This window comes from Peromyscus californicus, unplaced genomic scaffold (assembly GCF_007827085.1).
Source record: "Peromyscus californicus insignis strain IS unplaced genomic scaffold, ASM782708v3 Scaffold_6__1_contigs__length_162567912, whole genome shotgun sequence".
NCBI classification, from domain to species: Eukaryota; Metazoa; Chordata; class Mammalia; order Rodentia; family Cricetidae; genus Peromyscus; species Peromyscus californicus.
In genome coordinates this window covers 158,739,169-158,759,629 of record NW_026294584.1, presented here as the reverse complement: position 1 = coordinate 158,759,629, position 20,461 = coordinate 158,739,169, and the positions used below count along the sequence as shown (strand labels likewise).

The 20,461-nt window shown below is 44.9% G+C and overlaps 1 protein-coding gene across 3 annotated transcripts in view; it reads left to right on the top strand.

Annotated features, from left to right (window-relative positions):
- The window catches only part of Itpr2 (inositol 1,4,5-trisphosphate receptor type 2), a 436,608-nt gene that overhangs the window by 89,048 nt on the left and 327,099 nt on the right, over positions 1 to 20,461 (top strand). For all 3 annotated transcript variants that reach the window (XM_052719262.1, XM_052719263.1, XM_052719264.1), the window contains 2 exons: positions 80 to 175; positions 17,535 to 17,579. In XM_052719262.1, coding sequence (XP_052575222.1) covers positions 80 to 175; positions 17,535 to 17,579 — 141 coding nt within the window. Of the gene's footprint in view, positions 1 to 79; positions 176 to 17,534; positions 17,580 to 20,461 lie in introns of those variants that run through there.

The window sequence follows — 20,461 nt, the reverse complement described above, 5'->3', positions numbered from 1 at the left end:
CATGCTCTGCAGGGTACGCTGGCTGTGGGCACTGGCTGGCATGTGGATAACATTTGTTGTTGAAACTCCTCCTCTTTAGGTGGTTCACCACGATCCATGCCGTGGCGGTGCAGGACAGTGGAACAGCCTGTTCAGATTTAAACATCTTGCAACTGGGAACTACTTAGCCGCAGAGGTGAGACTGTCAGGCACAGTGTTGTTCAGTCTCCGTCTGAAATAATGAACCAGGCAACCCCTTTCTGCAAAAGTCATTGTGTTGTCAGGGACAATTTCTGTAATTTCATTATTGCCTGTCATGCCTGGGGTGGCGTTTTGTTATTTTTCCTGTTGTTATGATAAAATACCCTGACAAAAACCTCAGGTGAGAAAGGAGTTATTTTGGCTCATGGCTAAAGGATACAGTCCATCGTGGTAAAGTTAGGGCAGCAGAACTTGAACTAGCCAGTCAGAGATGATGAGAGCTGCTGCTTTTCATACAGTCCAAGATCCCAGCCCAGGGAATGGTGCCACCCACAGTAGTCAAGTCTTTCTGCCACAGCCTTCTCAGGATAATCCCCAGTTGATACGCCCAGAGACCCTTCTTTCAGCTGATTCTAGATCTCAAGTTGGCCGTTGTAGTTAACCATCCCAGTTAGACTATGAATGACTATTTTGTGTTTGTATATGTAATGTATGTATGTTTGTATGTGTTAATGTGTGTGTGCAGGATAAATGTGCATGTGGGGACTTGTGTATGGAGACCATCGATCAGCTTCATGTCTTTTTGCTCAGAATTCCTTCCACCGTGGATTTTGAGATAGGGTCTCTCACTTTTACTGGAGCTAGCTGATTAAGCTAGGCTACTTGGCCAGGGATCCTCTGTCTTTACCTTCCTAGACCTGGGACTATAGATGATGTACAACTACCCAGCTTCTTTTGAATTTCCTTTTCCTTTTTTCTGTGTGGGTTCTGAGGATCAAACTCAGGTCCTTGTATCTGGCTCTTTACTGGCAGAACGATCTCTCTGGCCCTGGCGCTGGAACTATTTTTAAGATGAAAACATTAGCCAAAGACTTAAAAATCCAAACAGCCAAAACAGTGGCTGGGAGCGTAGCTCAATGCAGAGCATGGGATTAACATGTGGAACAAGCCCTGGTTCCATCCCCAGCATGACAGCAGCCACCAGGCAAGCAGAAGCCACTGTTTTGCCGATGTATGCAGTTCTATGCGGTGTCTCTCTCCACACATCTGTGTGTTACAGACATGGTTGTTCCCTTTGGGTGTTGTGTAGCTCAGGCGGTCTCAGGCTCATATTCTTTATCCATCCCTTCATGAGCAGCTGGCTTTTATGGCTCACACTGTGGAGAGGGAAGGGACTCTTTCCCATGTGCCGAGCTACCCTAAAACATCCAGTACAAGTGGGAAAGCATCTCAAGGATTTGATTACGTTCTTTTCTGTTGCTGTGATAAAGTACCCTACGGGACAGTCTGAGGGAGAGAGGGGGCTGCTTATGGCTGGGAAGTCTTGGCTACAGGCAGGGAGGTCATGGCTATGGGCAGGGAGGTCCTGACTACGGACAGGGAGGTCCTGACTACGGGCAGGAAGGTCCTGACTACGGGCAGGAAGGTCCTGACTACGGGCAGGGAGGTCCTGACTACGGGCAGGAAGGTCCTGACTATGGGCAGGGAGGTCCTGACTATGGGCAGGGAGGTCCTGACTACGGGCAGGGAGGTCCTGACTATGGGCAGGAAGGTCCTGACTATGGGCAGGGAGGTCCTGACTACAGGCAGGGAGGTCATGACTACAGGCAGGGAGGTCATGACTACGGGAACTGGAAGCTGGCTGATCACATTGCACTTGTATTCAGGAAGCTCAGAGTAAACAGGAAGTGCAGCAAGGCTCTAAAACTTCAAAGCCTGCCCCCTACTGACAGTTGGGTCCCCAAGACAGCAGGGCCAGTTGCTGACCAAGTGTTCAAATATATGAACCTGTGGGGGCATTTTATGTTCTCACCGTAACAAGGCCCTTTTCTCTACTAAAAGCATATGGACAATGAGAGATAAAGGAAGCTTAGGAATAAACTCAGGGGGCTGGAAAGATGGCTCAGTAGTGAAGAATACCTGCTGATCTTCCAGAGGACTCAAGCTCCGTTCCCAGAACCCATGTCCGCTGACTCACAACTGTTCCTGTAACTCCAGATCTAGGGGATCTAACGCTTCTGGCTTTTGAAGGTATCTGTGGTCATGTGCACTGGCATGCACACACACACACACACACACACACACACACACACACACACACACGTGCACACACATATAAATAATAAAAATATATTCTTTTCTTTGAAATAAATAACATCAAGAAGTCTTAGAAATGATTTAAATTTACAAATAATACTGAAACTATTTTCCAGTGTATAAACACCCATTCACTTTGCTCTCCTTCATACCTTTTAATCTGGAGTTTCTTTGGGGTGTATCCATCAGGATGGGGTTTAGACTTCTTCCTATTCTCTGGCATCTGTGAGGAAGGGTAAAGAAGGGAGCAGGCTTGGAAGACTGATGAGGGGAGAGTATGGGGAGTGGATGGGTCCTGTACACCGGTGGGGTGACTGTGTGACCTTGGGGTACCCTCACCTCCTTGCCTATCATGTAACATTTTCACAGAACCTACCACCTGAGTCACTGTGGTTCTGAGTGACTTAACCACCTGATGATGATGAGGCTTTCTGAAGGCTGCGTTTCCCCCATCATTAGTCTCCACAGCACATTAGAGCAACATCTTTTCCCTGTAGAGTGTTGAGGGCTATGCTTTGAATGAATGAATGAGCATAAGGAAACTGTCCAGGTTACCCTGAGATGAGAGACTGGGAAGGTTTCAGAGCTTCTGTGTTGGCATTGTTGGGACCTGTTTGGGGCAGTCATCTCTCTAAACTCCTTGTCCCTGCTTGGCAAATTGAGCACAGTCAGGGACTTAGTTAATTCTCCTACTTGAACAAAGTAACAGTGCATGCTTGACACGTGCTGTAAGTGCCATGGCTCAAGGCCAGCATAGCCAGCTTCGTCGGATTCGCCCAGGGGTTCCTCCTTATTGGTCTCTGACCAAAGGAAAGCTGTCTTTGAAATTTGTGCTGTTCATACCGTAAATGTTTGGTGCAGTTCTCTGGAAGGAGAATGTCCAGTGTGGTGAGAATCTTGTCTAAAAGAGGAATTTGAAGAGCATCAGGAGATGTCCTAGGGAAGAGGATTACCTTCCCCTTGGAGCCTGTGTTGGTGGCTTTTTCCTCCCTGTTCCTGTTTTCAGTTAATGCACTGGTAGCTGGGAGGGTCCACACGAAGCTGGCATGATACGCACAGCTGGTGTCAGTTTCCGTAATTAAAATACATACACAAGTGATTAGGTGATTAAGTCTAACTGTCCATCACGAATCCCGAGACCTCAATATGAAGGTGGATTAACTACAAGCTGACGGACAAGGAGCAGTTCCTTTCTTGTAAAGAACTCAAGACTGTCTTTCCGTTCTGTCTCTAGAACGTACAACTTTTAATGCAGATGTTGTTTGGTATGGAAGATTTGAAGGCCCTTTTCTGTGACCTTTAATTCTTTGAGTAACATCTTTTTCAGTGGCAGAGTGAGAGAAGGAGAATTAAGCACTAAATGTGTGTCATGAAATGGACGAGGACTCACTACTGACTGTCAGAAAGGCTGCGTCCATGGAGAATTCCAACATGGAAGGCATATGCCTTTCTAAGACTGGCGTGCCCAAGCTAGGCTTTGATATTTCCTAGGTCAGTTGTTTTGAGATCCCAATATACTCAGATGCCAGGATGCTAGTCTTCTCAGTGTGAAAGGTATCTAGAGATGATACTTGATTAAAAAATAATTTCCATCCAGGAAATAGGTGACAAACAGCTTCTGAGAATCACTGAGAAAATCACAGTGACCCTCTTACTACTTTGCATTTACTTACTTATTTAGGTACATAAATGCTGCTGCTGGTGTGTGTGTGTGTGTGTGTGTGTGTGTGTGTGTGTGTGTGTGTGTGTGTGTCTGTCTGTCTGTCTGTCTGTCTGTCTGTCTAGGTCAGAGGCAAGCTTGCAGGAAGTGTTTCTTTCCTTCTCATGGGGTCCTGGAGATTGAACTCAGGTCCTTAGGCTTGGCAACAAGCTCCCTTGCCTTCAGAGCCCTCTCACTGGCTATCAATTTCTTTCCCATCCAAGTCTTTGACTTCAAAGCATTGTGCATGTCATCAGATAACTCTGGGATCCCCAATGTTGTGAGCCTCAGCCTCCTGGTATTAATTGGTTTATTCTATCAGTGTATACCTTTCATCTTCTTTGTGGCTCTGGTTTATCTACACTTTAACTTTTCAGTGTTTTAATTATTACTTTAAAAAAACAAGATGTTGGAAACACAAAGAGTTAAGAATGATTAGTTTTAGGATTTGTATAAACAGCCAGTATCAGGGCTGGGGACACAGCTCAGGGACAGAGCACTTCTGTGGCATGTGAGGAGCACATATGAGGCCCTGGGTTCCAAACCCAGCACTTTAGCAAAGAGAGAAAGGTACCAACCAGCAAGCTAACAAAAATAGCAAGCAGTGTTGTTAGACTCCGAAGACCTTCGGTCTAGGTTTGTTTAGTGCTTGACATGTGTCTTATTAGGGATGAGGGAGAAAGCTGCAGGAACCACCAGGGAAGTGGAAGAGCTGGTCTTTGTTCTCTGGCTGTGACCACTTAGCTCAGAAGACAGTCTGTCTTAAGCCAACACAGACTCCATGCAAGATACTATGGTGTTACCAGCTCTGCTGTTGGCACCATGAGGTTAGTCACAGAAGGGCCCTGTCTGGGGCAAGTAGTTCCCTGGTTCTCAGGGAACAGCATAGACGAGTTGGCAGATAAATCAGAGGACAATCTGTGTAGAAGTCACCTAGGAGGTACAGACAGGGACAGGACAGAGATCATACAGACAGGGACAGGACACAGATCATACAGACAGGGACAGGACACAGATCATACAGACAGGGACAGGACACAGATCATACAGACAGGGATGAGTGTCTTAGAGTTTCTTTCTTTCTTTCTTTCTTTCTTTCTTTCTTTCTTTCTTTCTTTCTTTCTTTCTTTCTTCCTTCCTTCCTTCCTTCCTTCCTTTCTTTCTTTCCTTCTTTCTTTTTTAAAAGTTTTATTCTATATACAGCATTTTTCCTACATGTATGTCTGCATACCAGAAGAAGGAACCAGATCTCATTAAAGATGGTTGTGAGCCACCATGTGGTTGCTGGGAATTGAACTCAGGACCTCTGAAAGAATAGCCAGTGTTCTTAACCTCTGAGCCATCTCTCCAGGCCCTTGTCTTAGAGTTTCTATTGCTGTGAAGAGACACCATGACCATGGCAACTTTTATAAAGGAAAACATTTAACTGGGGCTGGCTTACAGTTCAGAGGTTTAGTCCGTTATTGTCATGGTGGGACATGGTGACATGCAGGCAGACGTGGTGCTGGAGAAGGAGCTGAGAGTTCTACATCTTGATCTGCAGGCAGCAGAAGCAACTCTGTGTTACACTGAATGTAGCTTGAGGATGGGAGACCTCAAAGCCCAGTGACACACTTCCTCCAACAAGGCCACACCTACTCCAAAAAAGCCACACCCCCTAATAATGTCACTCTCTATGGGGACCATTTTCTTTCAAATCACTGCAGTGGGACGTGCAGATTATATAGACAGGGATGGGACCCGTGCAGTCATATGCAGACAGTATGAAAACCAGAGCTTGGCTCAGGCAGGAGTTTGGCAAGGGGCCATTGAGTGGTACTTTCCTTTGCTTTAAGGTTTTGAATCAAGAATTTGATTTGCCATCATGAGGCATATGATTCAAGTTTAAGGCAATGCTTTCCTAGATGCCCGGATGCCCAGGCTGAAGTACTGTCTGAAACCTCTGGCAGAGACCAAGTGACATCACTCAGAAAGTCTAGTCTCTACCCTCCAGAGCTCTGGGGGCAGGGCAGTGATGACATTGCCGCATTCTTTGTAGTGACAGGTGGTGGGGGTGCTTCAAAGGGCACCACAGGCTAGAACAGTCAGTGGGAGGGCTGTCAAGAGGGTCCAGGAAGAGCTGTCTGGTGGAGGAGTGGGGTGGGTGGGAAGAGAGAGGAAGGGGGTGAGTTCAGCTTGTCTGCCAGCAAGGAAGTGCGTGGGGTCCTATGGTGATCCATAGCGTGGACATGTCTGAATTTGGAAGGTTCTTGTGGAAGGTTTGACTTTAGAGCAAGGAAGTGCATGGGATCCTATGGCTGAACTGTAGCATGGACACATTTGAGTTTGGAAGGTTCTTCTAGAAGGTTGAAGGGGAATTATAGGAGCAGAAACGTAACTCAGGGCTTCTGTGAACTGGAGGAGAGTAGACATTATCTTCGAAGCTAAGGAATGGTGTAGATTCTGCATTTAATTTGTATTTCAGAGTTGAGCCGTTCAGTGTGGTAGCTATGCATTATTTGTTGTCCACTTTAAATTGAATGTTGTTGAAATGAAATAGTATTTAAAAGTTAGTTTCCTGGTCACGATAGCTCCATTTCTGTTTGCGCATTAAGCATCCTGCATGGGGTATCACAGATGGGGACACTTCTGTTGCCAACAGAAAGTGCCAGTAGGCAGGGATGACGGCAGCTGCTTGGGAGCCCATGGAAGATATGGAGTCAGAGTCAGGGGGGCTGGTGGGGAGATGGAGGGTGGACACCACTGAGCAATCCCAAGAACTAGGACCAAGGAGGTGGCCTTGGTAATGGCAAAGAGAGAATGTTTGAGGATGTTTCCAGAAGGCAGAAATTAAGAGGATTAATTATTAATTAAAACTATTAATTCAGCTGGGAGGTGGTGGCACACGCCTTTAATCCCAACACTTGGGAGGCAGAAGCAGGACGCATTCTCTGTGAGTTCCAAGCCTGCCTGGGCTACAGAGTGAGTTCCAGGACAGGCTCCAAAGCTACACAGAGAAACCCTGTCTTGAAAAACTAACCAACCAACCAAACAACCAACCAACCAACCAACCAAAGAAACAAACAAACAAAAAACCTACTAATTGAACAATATAGGCAGAAAGATTTCAGCTTTGGAGTGGTAGGGAGGACATTGACCCATCCAGAGAAACTGATAGAGGTGCCACATTGATGAAGAAAGTAATTCAGTTAATTAACTAATTAGCTTAGATATTCTGCAAAAGCAGTGCATACTCTTAGTGCCAAGCCATCTTTCTAGCCCACCACTTAGTTTATTATGGTTAATCTGAGGTGCTCATAACATGCCCAGGTAACAATGTTAATAGCTATAGGTTCCTTGGCAAGGGAGTACAGGCTGAGTTGCTGCAGTCTGCCCTTCACAGGGGGAAAGCAGAAGTGGTGAGAGGGAACCCAAAGTCCAGTTGATGCTCTGTATAAAATGGATTTAAAAGTCAGGCTGAAGATTGTTCTCTTTTTGCATGGAAGGGGAGGTGCTGTAGCCAGAAGTTTTCCTGAGTCTCTCCTGGTTCCGCAGCCACTCAGACCCAAAATAAACACACAGAGGCTTATATTAATTACAAATTGCATGGCCATGGCCTATGGCTCAAGCTTCTTGCTAGTTAGCTCTTATAACTAAACTCAGCCCATTTCTATTAATCTATATGTCACCATGTGTTCTGTGGCATTACCTGTGTGCATTACATACTGCTCCCTGGACAGCAGGATGGCATCTCCTGCCTCTCCTTTCTCCTTTCACTATCCCCCTTGGATTTTCCCACCTGACTCCATCCTGCCCTGTCATAGGCCAATGTAACTTTACTTATTAACCAATCAGAGCAAAACATATTCACAGCATACAGAAAGATATCCCACAGCACTTCCCATTTTCTATCTAATGAAAAAGGAAGGTTTTAACTTTAACATAGTAAAATTATATATAATAGAACAGTTACCAAACAAGAATTACATTTACAATATCTAGTCTATTCGTGTTTGGCAAAATTAAAGAAAATATTCTATCTATCCTATATTTGTGAGTCTAAAGTTTCATATCTAATTTATCTTTTATCATAACTAAGGAAAACTGTAATTATAACTATCTAGTTTCAATTACATCAAAGACCCGAGAAGGATATACTATTACCTAAATAAACAGGAAATGCTTTGTAAGCAACTTTCAAAATTCTGGAAATGACAGAGACAGCTGCCTGCCTGGACAGTCACCCAAAGTTCCTCTGCAATGTTGGGGCATCCATCTTCAGCCAATACGTCTAGAGTTTCTTAGTTGCTTCTCCCTGTGTCCTGTAGAATATCTGGCAGTCTCCTCCGCAGAGCAGGAAACTGAAGAACCATTTTGCCCCATTTTGGCAAATTCAGTGGTCATTTTCTTATGGGTCCTACATGTCCAGTTTATACAACATATTATTAGCAGTCAGGCAAGAGAAGTTTCTTGCCCAAATGGCTACTTTTGCCAAGAAGAAGATAAACTCCATATAGAGTGTCTTCATTGCTCATCTTTCTCTCTGAAGTAAATCAGTGTTGCCAGGAGCAGATGTGTCTCATTGTTCAGAAAGTCTAAGTTTTTAGAGCATTTTAAATGCCATATTCTGTTGGTCTTTGAAGTGTTTGAAGATTATCTACCTAATTGAAATATATCTATGTATACCTAGAAAACTTAACTAACAAGACTATTAGTCTGATTATTATGGATGACTAATTATTAATCTGTATTTCTTAATTATAAATTACAATTTCAAATGAGCTGCACAAACATACCTTAAACAAGAGTAGAAATATACATACACTATAACAAAATTAACTTTAGATTTGTATCAATACACTAAAATCCATAGTGTTGTAAAACATTTCAAACAAATTGTTGCTCTTTAAAAGTAGATTCAATAATCTACCCGTTCATACTATCTATCTATAATATCATCCCTTTTCTTCTTTAGAAAGAGATTGCATTTATAATCAACCTGCTTTAAATAAAAATAAACATTTATAAACAATATTTTAGGAATTTGGGTGTAGCGTCTCATACTACTTCCTGCTGATAGGGGGCACTGGTAATCTTATGAAGATCCTGAGAAAGTTAAGAATTATGGTCAAATCCTGACCTGAGTAGTCTGTGAGGCTGCATTGTCTCAGCCAGTTGCTTTGAAGCTGATTTTGGATGTTGGATCATTTGGGCCATAGTGTCATTGGAGACCTCTCAGGGTCTTCCTTGATCAAACCATATTAGCCTAGAAGCAATCCACAGGTTCTCATCTTCTGTGGAAACAAAAGCAGAACCTCTTTTCCAAAGTAATGTATCCTTAGACACAAATTTTGAAAAAAAAAATATATATATATGTATATATATATACATATATATATATATTTAATTTAACAGCCTTTACAGTCAAATGTCTTTCTGTAGTTAAAAATCCCAAAGACAATATAATCCAGACTCTCTGTGTAATTTCCATCTTTATTTGGCTTATTTTTTATATTACTTTTACTGTTTCTTTAAAGACTTTATTTTGAAAAACTATCTATTTCTTTATATAACTGTCTATCCTCCTTTTCCTCTCTCTTCCAAGCCTATTATATTTTTATATATAATGTAAACCATTTAGAAGTTTATTCCATCTGAATCTAACTTATTGTGAATCTATTGCTTTAAACAGCAGTGTGGTTAGGACAGAAGCGGCAGCCTTGGCTGCTGACTCTGCCCACCTCAGCTTCCCAATATGGTGGAGGTAATTCACTGCCAGCTCTGGGAGTCATGCTCTCCACCAACTCTGGGAGGCAATGGGTCCATGCCTTCATCCCTTCATCCAGCAGCCTGTAGTCCAGAAACCTCTTCTTTCTTTTTTTTTTTTTTTTTTTTTTTTTTTTTTTTTTTTGCTGTACTAGCAAAAGCTATATCTACCATGTACCATGCTGCCCAGCTTGCAGATGCCACTGTGTACCACATCGGGAATCCGCCATGCTGCTTAGCTCATGGCAGCTGGCGACCAGCTCCATCTCACAGGCAGCTGTCGGGAGATGAGTTTGCGCTGCTGCTGGCATGAGACTGTGAGACTAGGAATCCCCGTGTGGCTCCATTTCTGTGTGTTCAAAATCTTTAAGCTTTTTTAGGTCTATGTGGATCAGTGCCCCACGGTGAGCACCAAATATAGTCAGATGTTTCTCTGGTCCTGCCCAGCCCTGCGGTTGGACAAATCTCTCCCACCCACATCCTGCAGCCACTTGGCCCCAGGTAAACACACAGAGGCTTATATTAATTATAACTGCTGGCACTGGACGGTGGTGGTACATGCCTTTAATCCAAGCACTCAGGAGGTAGAGCCAGGCAGACCTCTGTGAGTTCGAGGCCAGCCTGGTCTACAGAGCGAGATCCAGGACAGGCATCAAAGCTACACAGAGAAACCCTGTCTCGAAAAAACCAAAACCCAAACCAACCAAATAAAAAATCCAGCTCAGCCATTAGCTCAGGCTTATTACTGACTAGCTTTTCTTATACTCAAATTAACCCATAATTCTTATCTAAGTTTAGCCATGTGGCTTGGTACCCTTTCTCAGTTCTGCCTTGTCATCTTCTTTCCTCTGTGTCTGGCTGGTGACTCCTGATTCCATCTTTCCTCTTCCCAGAATTCTCCTAGTCTGCTCACCTCACCTATACTTCCTGTCTGGCTACTGACCAATCAGTGTTTTATTAAACCAGTGTACAAGAGCATTATCCCACAGCAAGGTGCCCAGCAGGGGACCTGACATTCGGGTCTTACTCTCTTTTCTACCTTTAAGAGACATATTTATAATTTGAAACATGGATGACTTTTAGAGATTCCTGGTCAAAATAGATTGTATAATCCTTGAGCTGCTTTTGAGTTTATAGTTATTTACAGTTGTCAGTTGGGCAAAGAGAGCCTAGAATAGTACAAAGCAAAGAATCTGCCATGCCTGTGGCCCCCTGTGTGCCAGGCTTTAAGCAGACATTTAACCTCTCTCTGTACTTGAGTTTCCTTGTGTGAGATCAAGGTGATCATTTATGTTCCAAGGGGTTGTGCTGGAATTAAAAAAGACAGGAATGTACAGCACCCACCATGTTCACAAAAAGTCTAGGAGATTCAAAGTACCTCCCTTCTTGTAGAGAGGAAGGAGAGAAGATGGAGAGCAGCATCTTGTCCCCGGGAGCATCAATGTCTTAACCAGCTACTGACTCTATCACAGTGTGAAGTTATGTGTTTGTTCATCCATCTGTGCATTCTGTATATGTCTGTCAGTGATTGTTTTGTTATTCATAAGGCAGAGCCCTACCCAACTCTCTACAGTGTGGACAGTGTCTCACACTACCCAGCTCTCTACAGTGTGGACAGTGTCTCACACTACCCAGCTCTCTACAGTGTGGACAGTGTCTCACGCTATCCAGCTCTCTACAGTGTGGTCAGTGTCTCACACTACCCAGCTCTCCATGGTGTGGACAGTGTCTCACACTACCCAGCCCTGTACAGTGTGAACAGTGTCTCACACTACCCAGCTGACCACACTGTGGACAGTGTCTCACACTACTCAGCTCTCCACAATGTGGACAGTGTCTCACACTACCCAGCTCTCTACAGTGTGGACAGTGTCTCACGCTATCCAGCTCTCTACAGTGTGGACAGTGTCTCACACTACCCAGCTCTCCATGTTGTGGACAGTGTCTCACACTACCCAGCCCTGTACAGTGTGAACAGTGTCTCACACTACCCAGCTGACCACACTGTGGACAGTGTCTCACACTACTCAGCTCTCCACAATGTGGACAGTGTCTCACACTACCCAGCTGACCACACTGTGGACAGTGTCTCACACTATCCAGCTGACCACACTGTGGACAGTGTCTCACACTATCCAGCTCTCTACAGTGTGGACAGTGTCTCACACTACCCAGCTGACCACACTGTGGACAGTGTCTCACACTACCCAGCTGACCACACTGTGGAGAGCATCTCACACTGAATTTGCATTTGCCAGATACTGGGTGGCTGAATGGATAGGAACTATGACTGCTGCAAACACAGTAGTTTTCTTTCACAGAAAAGGGGATCCAGTCTCAGAGAGGTTATATTTTACTCAAAGTTAAACAAAACAAAACAAAACAAAACAAAAACAAAAAACCAAAGCCTTAAACAGATTTAAAAAAAAAAAACAACTGTATTCAGGCTGGATGCTGGCTTTGGACCACTGTGTTGATGTAGTTTGTCAGTGGTTTTGACAATACTTGGAGATGATTGATTGGCATAATTGGGAAAGGGACTGGCATCTGTGGCTAGACATCAAGGATGGCTAATACAGAGGGCCATCCTCTCCTCCCCTGACAGAGAATTATCTGGTCCAAAGCATGAACCATCCGGAGGCCAAGAAACCTTGATCTACATTAATCTGACATGAAGCAGTCATTTACTGAATGCCTCCTGTGCTGAAGAGCTGATCTGACATGGTGATGGAGGCACAGATGTTAATACACAGTTCCTGTCTGCTAAGTGCCTGTAGGCTGCAGGGGTGGGGGGTGAGAGGTGGGGGGATATGCAGCACATCACTGAGCTATGGGCTCTTACTGTTTTGATTGCTTCCATCATACACATCTGAGCCCTCTGGCTTTATAAATGTTAAAATAATCAACATCTAGGTGCATATGCTAAACGCAGTAAGTTTGAAGATGGCAACTTTAAACTAAGAGCAGAAAATAGAAAGAAACTGAAGTTTTATTTATGGATCTAGTGCCCAACAAAACTCTTTTAAAGACATTTGGACCTCATGTGGTTACACAGAAGTGTCACATGCTCTCTCTCAGTAATGTCATTTCCATGGGACACACATGAGTTGGGTGGCCAAAGTGCAGGTGACAGATTCGGACAGCACAGTTGTGGACTCACTGATGCTGTGACTTAGACCTTTGGTCCTTTAGGACGGGTCATCTTAGGAGCAGGCTAACATGGGCCTTAGAATCATCTCCTGTTATGTGGGAAGGGCTACACTCTACACCACAGCTTCCAACCTGCCGTTTCCTACATTCTCTGACTTTGGATATTAATCACTGAAAGAATAACTTACAATTTTTTTTTAAAAAAAAAGACAGATCAGAGAATGTAAAATTTTATTTATTAAAGATTTCATGTTGCCTTTGGTTTTGCAAGACAGGGTCTCATTTTGTCTGGGCTGGAACTCACCATTTCAGAGGCTGGCTTCAAGCTCCTGATCCTCCTGCCTCCACCGCCCGAGTGCGGGCTGCTGTGCCTGGCTTTGGTGTCACCCTCTAGAGAGTAGTTCACTTGGGGCTGGGGAGAGGGCTCCATGGGCAAGCTGCTCGCCAGGAAAGCAAGAGGACCTGAGTTTGACTCCAGAACCTGCCTAAAAAGAGCCAGGTACAGTGGCCTGTGCTTGGGATCCCAGCGCTGGGTAGATGGAGACAGGGTCCCTGGGGCTCTGGCCAGCCAGCCTAGACAACTAGGAGGGCTCTAAGCCAGGTGAATACATTGTGTCAATTAAAAAAAAAAGTGACCGGTGCTGGAAGAGCTATGCGTGTGCACACGTGCGCGGCATACACACTGAGTGAAGAAAAAGGACAAGTGCATTTGTTTGTAGATAGGTCAAGCATCCACCAGATGGCACTAAACACTTTACTTCCTAACTTCAGTGCTCTGAGGTACAGTTAATTAAAAACAGCCTGTGAAGAGGACAGGCTTGAATCCCACACCTGTGTTCCAGCGCTCCCAGAGGGGGACGCAGGAGCAGAAGCTCGCACCCCTACCCCACCCCACCCCAGCAGCTGTGTAGAGAGCGTGAGGCCAGCATGAGCTACAGGAGACACTTTCTCAAACAAAGAAACAAACACTAACCAAAACAAAAAACTCAAACCAAAACTACAATAAGGAGAAGAAAAAGGACATTTGCCTCCAAACTGTGGACTTAGTCCCTGGGACCCCAGGACCCGTTGCTCTTGCAGTCCTGTTGAGTCTCAGCCCCCACGTCTCCAAAGGATCTGGTGCCCTCTTCTGGTCTCCACCATAACTGCGATTACATGCACAAACCTGTGGGTGTGTCTACCCTCCCCCACCACCACCACTAAAAAAAAAAAAAGAAAGAAAGCAAGAATGTAAGCATGTATCACCGGCTCCTGTGACTGCAGTCATTTCTTACTGTTGTGGGGATGGAGGGCTGTGGGCCTCTACAGCTGGCATTGTAACTCTTTTGACGCTTGTCACCATGCAATGATCTGACTTTCTCTTCTCCATGTCGCATCATATTTAACTGTTTGTCTTTGGCAGTTGAAGAAGACCGTGTCTTTCAATATTGCCAGTAATCTAATCTATGTTCTTCTCCTTTTGCCATTCCCATGGCTCTGTGGACCGTGAATTTGATCTTGGCTAGCTCACTGCCTTATAAATGTAGTAAATAATCCTAAAGCTTGGGTTATTTTACAATAAAGCAGTGATTTTTTTTCCCCCAGTGCAGGGGTTAAAACTTGAACATCAAGCATATCTTTCTGTCACAGTTTCTATACTTAGATGCTGCTGAATATAAACATATAAGATTGATTTTATATCATTCATTTAAAAGCCTCATTTGTCTTGAGTGATCTTCCTTTTAGCTTAAAAGCCTCTTGGGGTAGGCCCTAGACCTAGGGTGATCTTCCTTTCAACATAAAAGCCTGTCTGGTGTGGAATCTTTCACACCACTCTGCCTCCTGGAGGCAGGAGAGCAAGTTACTCAGGGTGTGTCTTCCATCCCTCAGACTTAGCTCTCTCACAATGACACCTCATGACTTTGTGCGAAGTTCTTCACTCAGTGGGCCCAGTGCTCCTCTGTGAAGAAGGATGGAGAGTGTTTCTCAGCAGCAGAATTGTGAAGTTAAATGAATGAACTCTCAAAAACATTTTTTAAAGTATCACACAAGAGACTCTACAAACAAGTCCTGTTTTTCTCTCTCATGTGGTGCTTCTTCAACTCACCCTTCAAGGATTACCTCAGACACCATGAACAATTCTTGAATAAATTTGCTCATCATAGACCCCTCTCTTCCTCTTCTGACCTATATTATTTACAAATCATTCATTTCTGCCTCCTAGCTCTGGTCACATTCTGCTTTGTAGTATAGCTGACTGTATTTATGTCTTATTTTCCTTCCTAGGTCACAGGGTTGGTAGTTAGGGACAGGACTCTTGGCTAAATACCGCTTGACGCAAGTTTTGCCCCTTAGAGCCTCTCTATCAGGGTCTATTACAGGGTTCTCTCTTTCCCTTGTGCCAGATTTATAATTCAGTTTTTAACATAATGCAGTGTTTTCCATCAAGGTCTAAGAAGATCCAGGAACTTCCCTAGGACATCTTTCTCTTCCTTCATTAGCAATATTCTTTTTCTGTACATTCTTTGCTGATGACTTAGATAACTATGGCTGTTACTCTATTTGGAGAAGGGACAAAGCGGTAGAATTTGAGGTGTGTGTTTTATCATTAACAGTAATGGTGGCAAATGCATGTGGCTGTGGGTTTACGTGGGTGTTTTTCCTTCTCTGTAGTGACAATACTAACAAAAGCAATTTAAGAGAAGGATGGTTCATTCTGGCTCACAGTTGCAGGGTGTGGCATGTCCTGGTTGGAGGGCAGAGAACATGGCCTGCATCTCAAAGGTCATGAAACGTTTGGCATTTGGCTTAGTTGTGCCAATTCCTATTTCTGTGCAGATCCGGCTTGTAGACATGCTGTGGTTTTGAGGTTGGCTTTACTTTGTGTTACCTGGAACTAATTATTCTAACGTGACCTGTCGATGTATCCAACCTTCTTATTAAATAAGAAACACAGAACCAATGCAAAGAAGAAAGCCAAGAGGTCAGAGCTAAGAGCTAAAACCTTACCCTTCCTCCTGCGGTGGTCCTACCTCTCCGAACCAGAGCTACCTCTGTGTTAAAGTCTTTATATAGAGTTCCTGTCCTGCCTTCTCATTGGTTGTAAACCCAACCACATGACCGCCTCCTCACAGTCTGTCTGTATAGGCCTCCAGGTTTTCCGTGATTGGTATTAAGATTAAAGGCATGTGTATCCAATAATGGCTGTATCCCTGAACACACAGAGACTTACCCAGCTCTGCCTACCAAGTGCTGGAATTACAAGCGTACGCTACCACTGCCCTGCTTTCCTATGGCTTGCTAATAGCTCTGACCCCCGGGCAACTTTATTTATTAACATACAAATAACATTTTAATACAAATAAAATATCACCATAGTGACCCTTAGATACAGTTTGGTTAGCTTTGTATAAGTTGCTTGTCTGTTGCTGGATAAGACAAAAGCAATTTAAGGAAGGAAGGTTTATTTTGGCTCACCGTTCCAGGCTACATTCCATCATGGCGGAGCGAGAGCTTGTGGTGGTTGGTTGGCCACGTGGCGACACAGTCAGAACTAGGAGTGATGAGTGCTGTGCTCAGCTTGCTTTCTCCTTTTAGGCAGTCCAGGAACAAACTGTGTCTCTTACTGTCATGGGCTCTTCTCACCTCAATTAACATAATCAAGACAATCCCTCACAGGTGTGCTGGAGGGCTTACACGTCCAGATCCTGCCTTTTGGAGGATTGATACTGACCTCCACAGCAATGTGTGTGTGTATGTATGTCTATATGTATGTGTATATATATACATATATATATATATATATATATACATATAGACATATATACACACACACAGAGTTCCCTGTGTATATTATTCTACATATATATGGAATAATGAACACAGATAATCATAAAGAACTAAGGTCATTTCAACGAAGGTCAAACATGAGTACAAAACCAACATCCACGTCAGCATCCGTAAAAGCACCACAGATGAAAGCCCCTCCCTGGCCTGAGCAGAGCGGCACGGGTGGGTAGATTATCTTTTTGTTCCATATTTTTATTTCTGTAGTACAACACTTCAGTCGTCTTTCTAAATCCTCAGCTGCAGGGCAGCTGGGTGTGTTTGTCACAAAGTCCCATTGGCTGTTCATAGCAGAGGTGCTGTCTCTACATTCTCGTGCAGCGTGATTCCAGTGGGCACCCCCCCCACAGCTTCTTCCCTCCCCATTTGTCTCACAGCATTCTTAGACAGCCCCCTGCCCCCACCAGCCCCTCTGCTTTGTGCCCTGTCACATTTGAGCATGGCATCATCTCTGATCATGAATCTGTGGCCGGGAACAGATCTCTGCTTGGCCTAACCACACTTTATCCAAGACAGAGAGGCTGTTCCTGTCAGCTTCTGTTTGGCAAATTCTCTGGGTCTCTGAGTCACAGGTCAGTAGTGGGGCCACTGCAGGACTCTTCTTTGTGTGTGTGGTATTTAAGCATGTTCGTGTGTGTGTGTGTGTGTGTGTGTGTGTGTGTGTGTGTGTGTGTGTGTGAGAGAGAGAGAGAGAGAGAGAGAGAGAGAGAGAGAGAGAGAGAGAGAATGCAGGGATTGAACTCAGGTCATCAGGCTTTATCCCCTGAGTCACCTTACTGGCCCAGGCTCATTCTCACTGGCACTTTTTATTTAAAACTAGTTTTGCTTTGTTTTTCAGCTTAATCCTGACTATCGAGACGCTCAAAATGAGGGAAAGACTGTGGTGAGTAGATGTTCCCCTCAGAATGTCCCAATTGTGTCATCTTTTATATGAATAAATCAAAGCCTTTGTAACAGACTTGAAGACTGGGGACCCCAGGACAGAATCTCTCAATTGATGGTCCAGAAAGAGAAAGAGGAGGGCTCAGTTGATATCCACCCCTAGCAGGGGGCACTAAGGGACATTCCCACCTCGTGTATTGCAAGACATTGAGGCTTCTGTGGTAGGTCTAGGTTCAGTTTCCACAAGTACAGAAAAGTGGAATTATGGCAAGTTGTTAAGATAGGACAGATCATTCGCCTCTTGGCTTTAAAATAATTTGGGTTCTCCTCTTGGTTTTAAAATGATTTGGGTTCTATTTGAGGAGAGAAATTAAAACTGCAATCCATGAGACATGGGTGATATTTCCGATGTTTTGAAGTGCCCTGTGGGAATGCCACATTCTCTCTCTCTCTCTCTCTCTCTCTGTCTCTCTCTCTCTCTGTCTCTCTCTCTCTCTCTGTCTCTGTCCAAGGTAGCGGAGTGGGATGTGTGGGAAGGGAGCAGCGCCCCTTTCACACCTGTGATGTTACTGTTTAACACTCTGCCCTTTTGGTGCACAGTTTTGGTCCAGCAGGAGGAAGACATGTTGACACTGTCACCAGGAGGCTGTTAATAGGTCTGATTTGGTTGTCAGTGAAGACGGCTTTACACCTGCCTTTGGGTACAGTTGTAGCTGTGATTAGTCAAATTAATGAAAATAAACACAAAAGCAAAACGTTAAAAACAACAACAGCAACAAACAGTTCCCCCATCTGTCTGTCTGTCTGTCTGTCTGTCTTCCTTTGAGAAGTGTCTATTGAGAATGCTAGCTCATTCTTTGGGTTGTTTATTCTTCTGCTGTTGATTTGAACTAGGAAGAATCATTTCTGGGCATTTACTCTTGGTTGGGTGTATACGTTTCTCCCCTCCTCCGAGGTGTCCTGCCTCTGTTCCCCGCTCCCTTTGCTTTGTGGTTTGATGTAATACACGTGTCTGTGCTTTCTGTCTCCTGCGCTGTCTAAAAAACCCTCACACGGACAGTATCATGTTGCATGTTTTTACCATCAGGAAAATGAAAGTTAAAACCACATCACAACATCTTCTCACTCCAGCGAGGGTGAGCCCTGTCAGAAAGACAACAGATGCTGGGGAGGCTCCGAGAAAGGGGCCTTGTGCAGAGTTGGTGGGGTAGATAGTCGTCATGAATACAGTGTGGTCATTCCTCAAAACATTAAGTATAGAGCTGCAGTCCAACCCCGCAGCCCCACTACTGGGTGGCAGTCCCACACTAACAAAGCTGGTGTACCGGTGCTCGGCCTTCATGTCTGTATTCACTGCAGCATTTTTCACACCACCTGAGACTTGGAACTAGCGTGTGAGTGGGTTACAAGTGTGCTCCACTGCACCTGGCTTTATGTGTGTTGGGCCTTGTACAGGACAGGCAAGCATTCTACCATCTGAACCTCGTCCCCAGCCCCAGGTGCCTGATTTAATTGGTGGCAGTGTTTGTGTGGTTTGTTTTTTTGTGGCTTGGTAGATCCACAAGACCTTCTGGACTCGACTCAGTCCCACTGGACCTCCTCTTTCTACTTTATTGTCAGGGCTAAGGTAGGAGTGGAGCTGAGGGTCAGGCTGCTGGCCCAGTGACGTTTACTTTGTGATCGGTTAGGCCTGTTTATGCTTGTCTTTGTGAGGCTGAAGTTTTGGTGCTGGCCAGAGGAGGCATGGAGCTCACTTGCTGCCTGTGTGTCCTAGGGTGTATTATTGTCATGTTCTGGGCAGCTTCTTCAGCAGGCCTACTTCTGGACATCTGGAGAGACCCACTTTCCTTGTGTGTCTGCCTGCCTACCCAACCTTGTGTCCCGAGAATAAAGCCAGATCAGAACTACAGAAACTCTGAATAAAAGGTGTTAGGAGGTTAGAAAAAATACAGGTAGCTGGGCCTGTGGTGCAGACCTGTCTTCCAACTACCTCAGTGGCTGAGGCAGGAGGACAACAAGTTTAAGGCCAGCCTTGGCAACTGAGTGAAGCCCTGTCTTAAAGGAGGGGGTGAAATGGTTCTGTGGGTACTCACTGCTCAGCCCGAGGGTCTGAACTCTGTTCCTGGGACCCACCTGGTAGAAGGAGAAAACCAGCTCACAGACGTTGTCCTCTGACCCCCGCCTCTGCCTTGCGGTACCTGCCCTCCTACACACAGGATGACTAATGTCATACAAAGTTATGAAGAGGGTTGGAGGTGTAGCTCATCGACACAGAGTTCACGTGTGAGGCCCTGGGTTTAACCCCCAGTTCTGGGGAAAGTTGCTTTTCCTAGGAGGGCAGCCACCAAACCTTGCCGCTGTGTGGCTGAATTACCGCTCTGCTCTGCTTCCTGCTCTGCTTCCTGCTCTGCTCAGTGGCCACGCTGCTGGCTGTGTGAGCAGAGTGGGTGAACATGGACATGGCACTTTACAGAGCGGACAGGAACTAGGAGTCTGTTCTAAGCTGGCTGGAGTGGTTTCCTCCTCACTCCTTGTCTCCACTACAGGTGAGACAAAACAGTCCTGCATTTGAGAGCTTGTCCCCAGCCTCATTTAATCACAAGCAGGGCAGGTAGTCTGCACTCACTGTAGACGTTTGGGACTGGACTGTGCCAGTCATCTCGGAGAGACAGCCAGCAGCAGAGGTTTGATTTAATAAGCCCCTCGCCAGAGCCCCAATCTTGAGCATAAACAAAGCTGAGAGTGTGAGGTGTTTCTTGTCTGTTTGTCACATTTCGGTGATTAAGGTTGTGTCTGAAGAGGAAGGGAGAGGGGCTGTGAGAGTTGATCTGCAGCCTGTCACATAGAGATTAATTTCCCAAAACAACATGCTGGCTTCTTTCA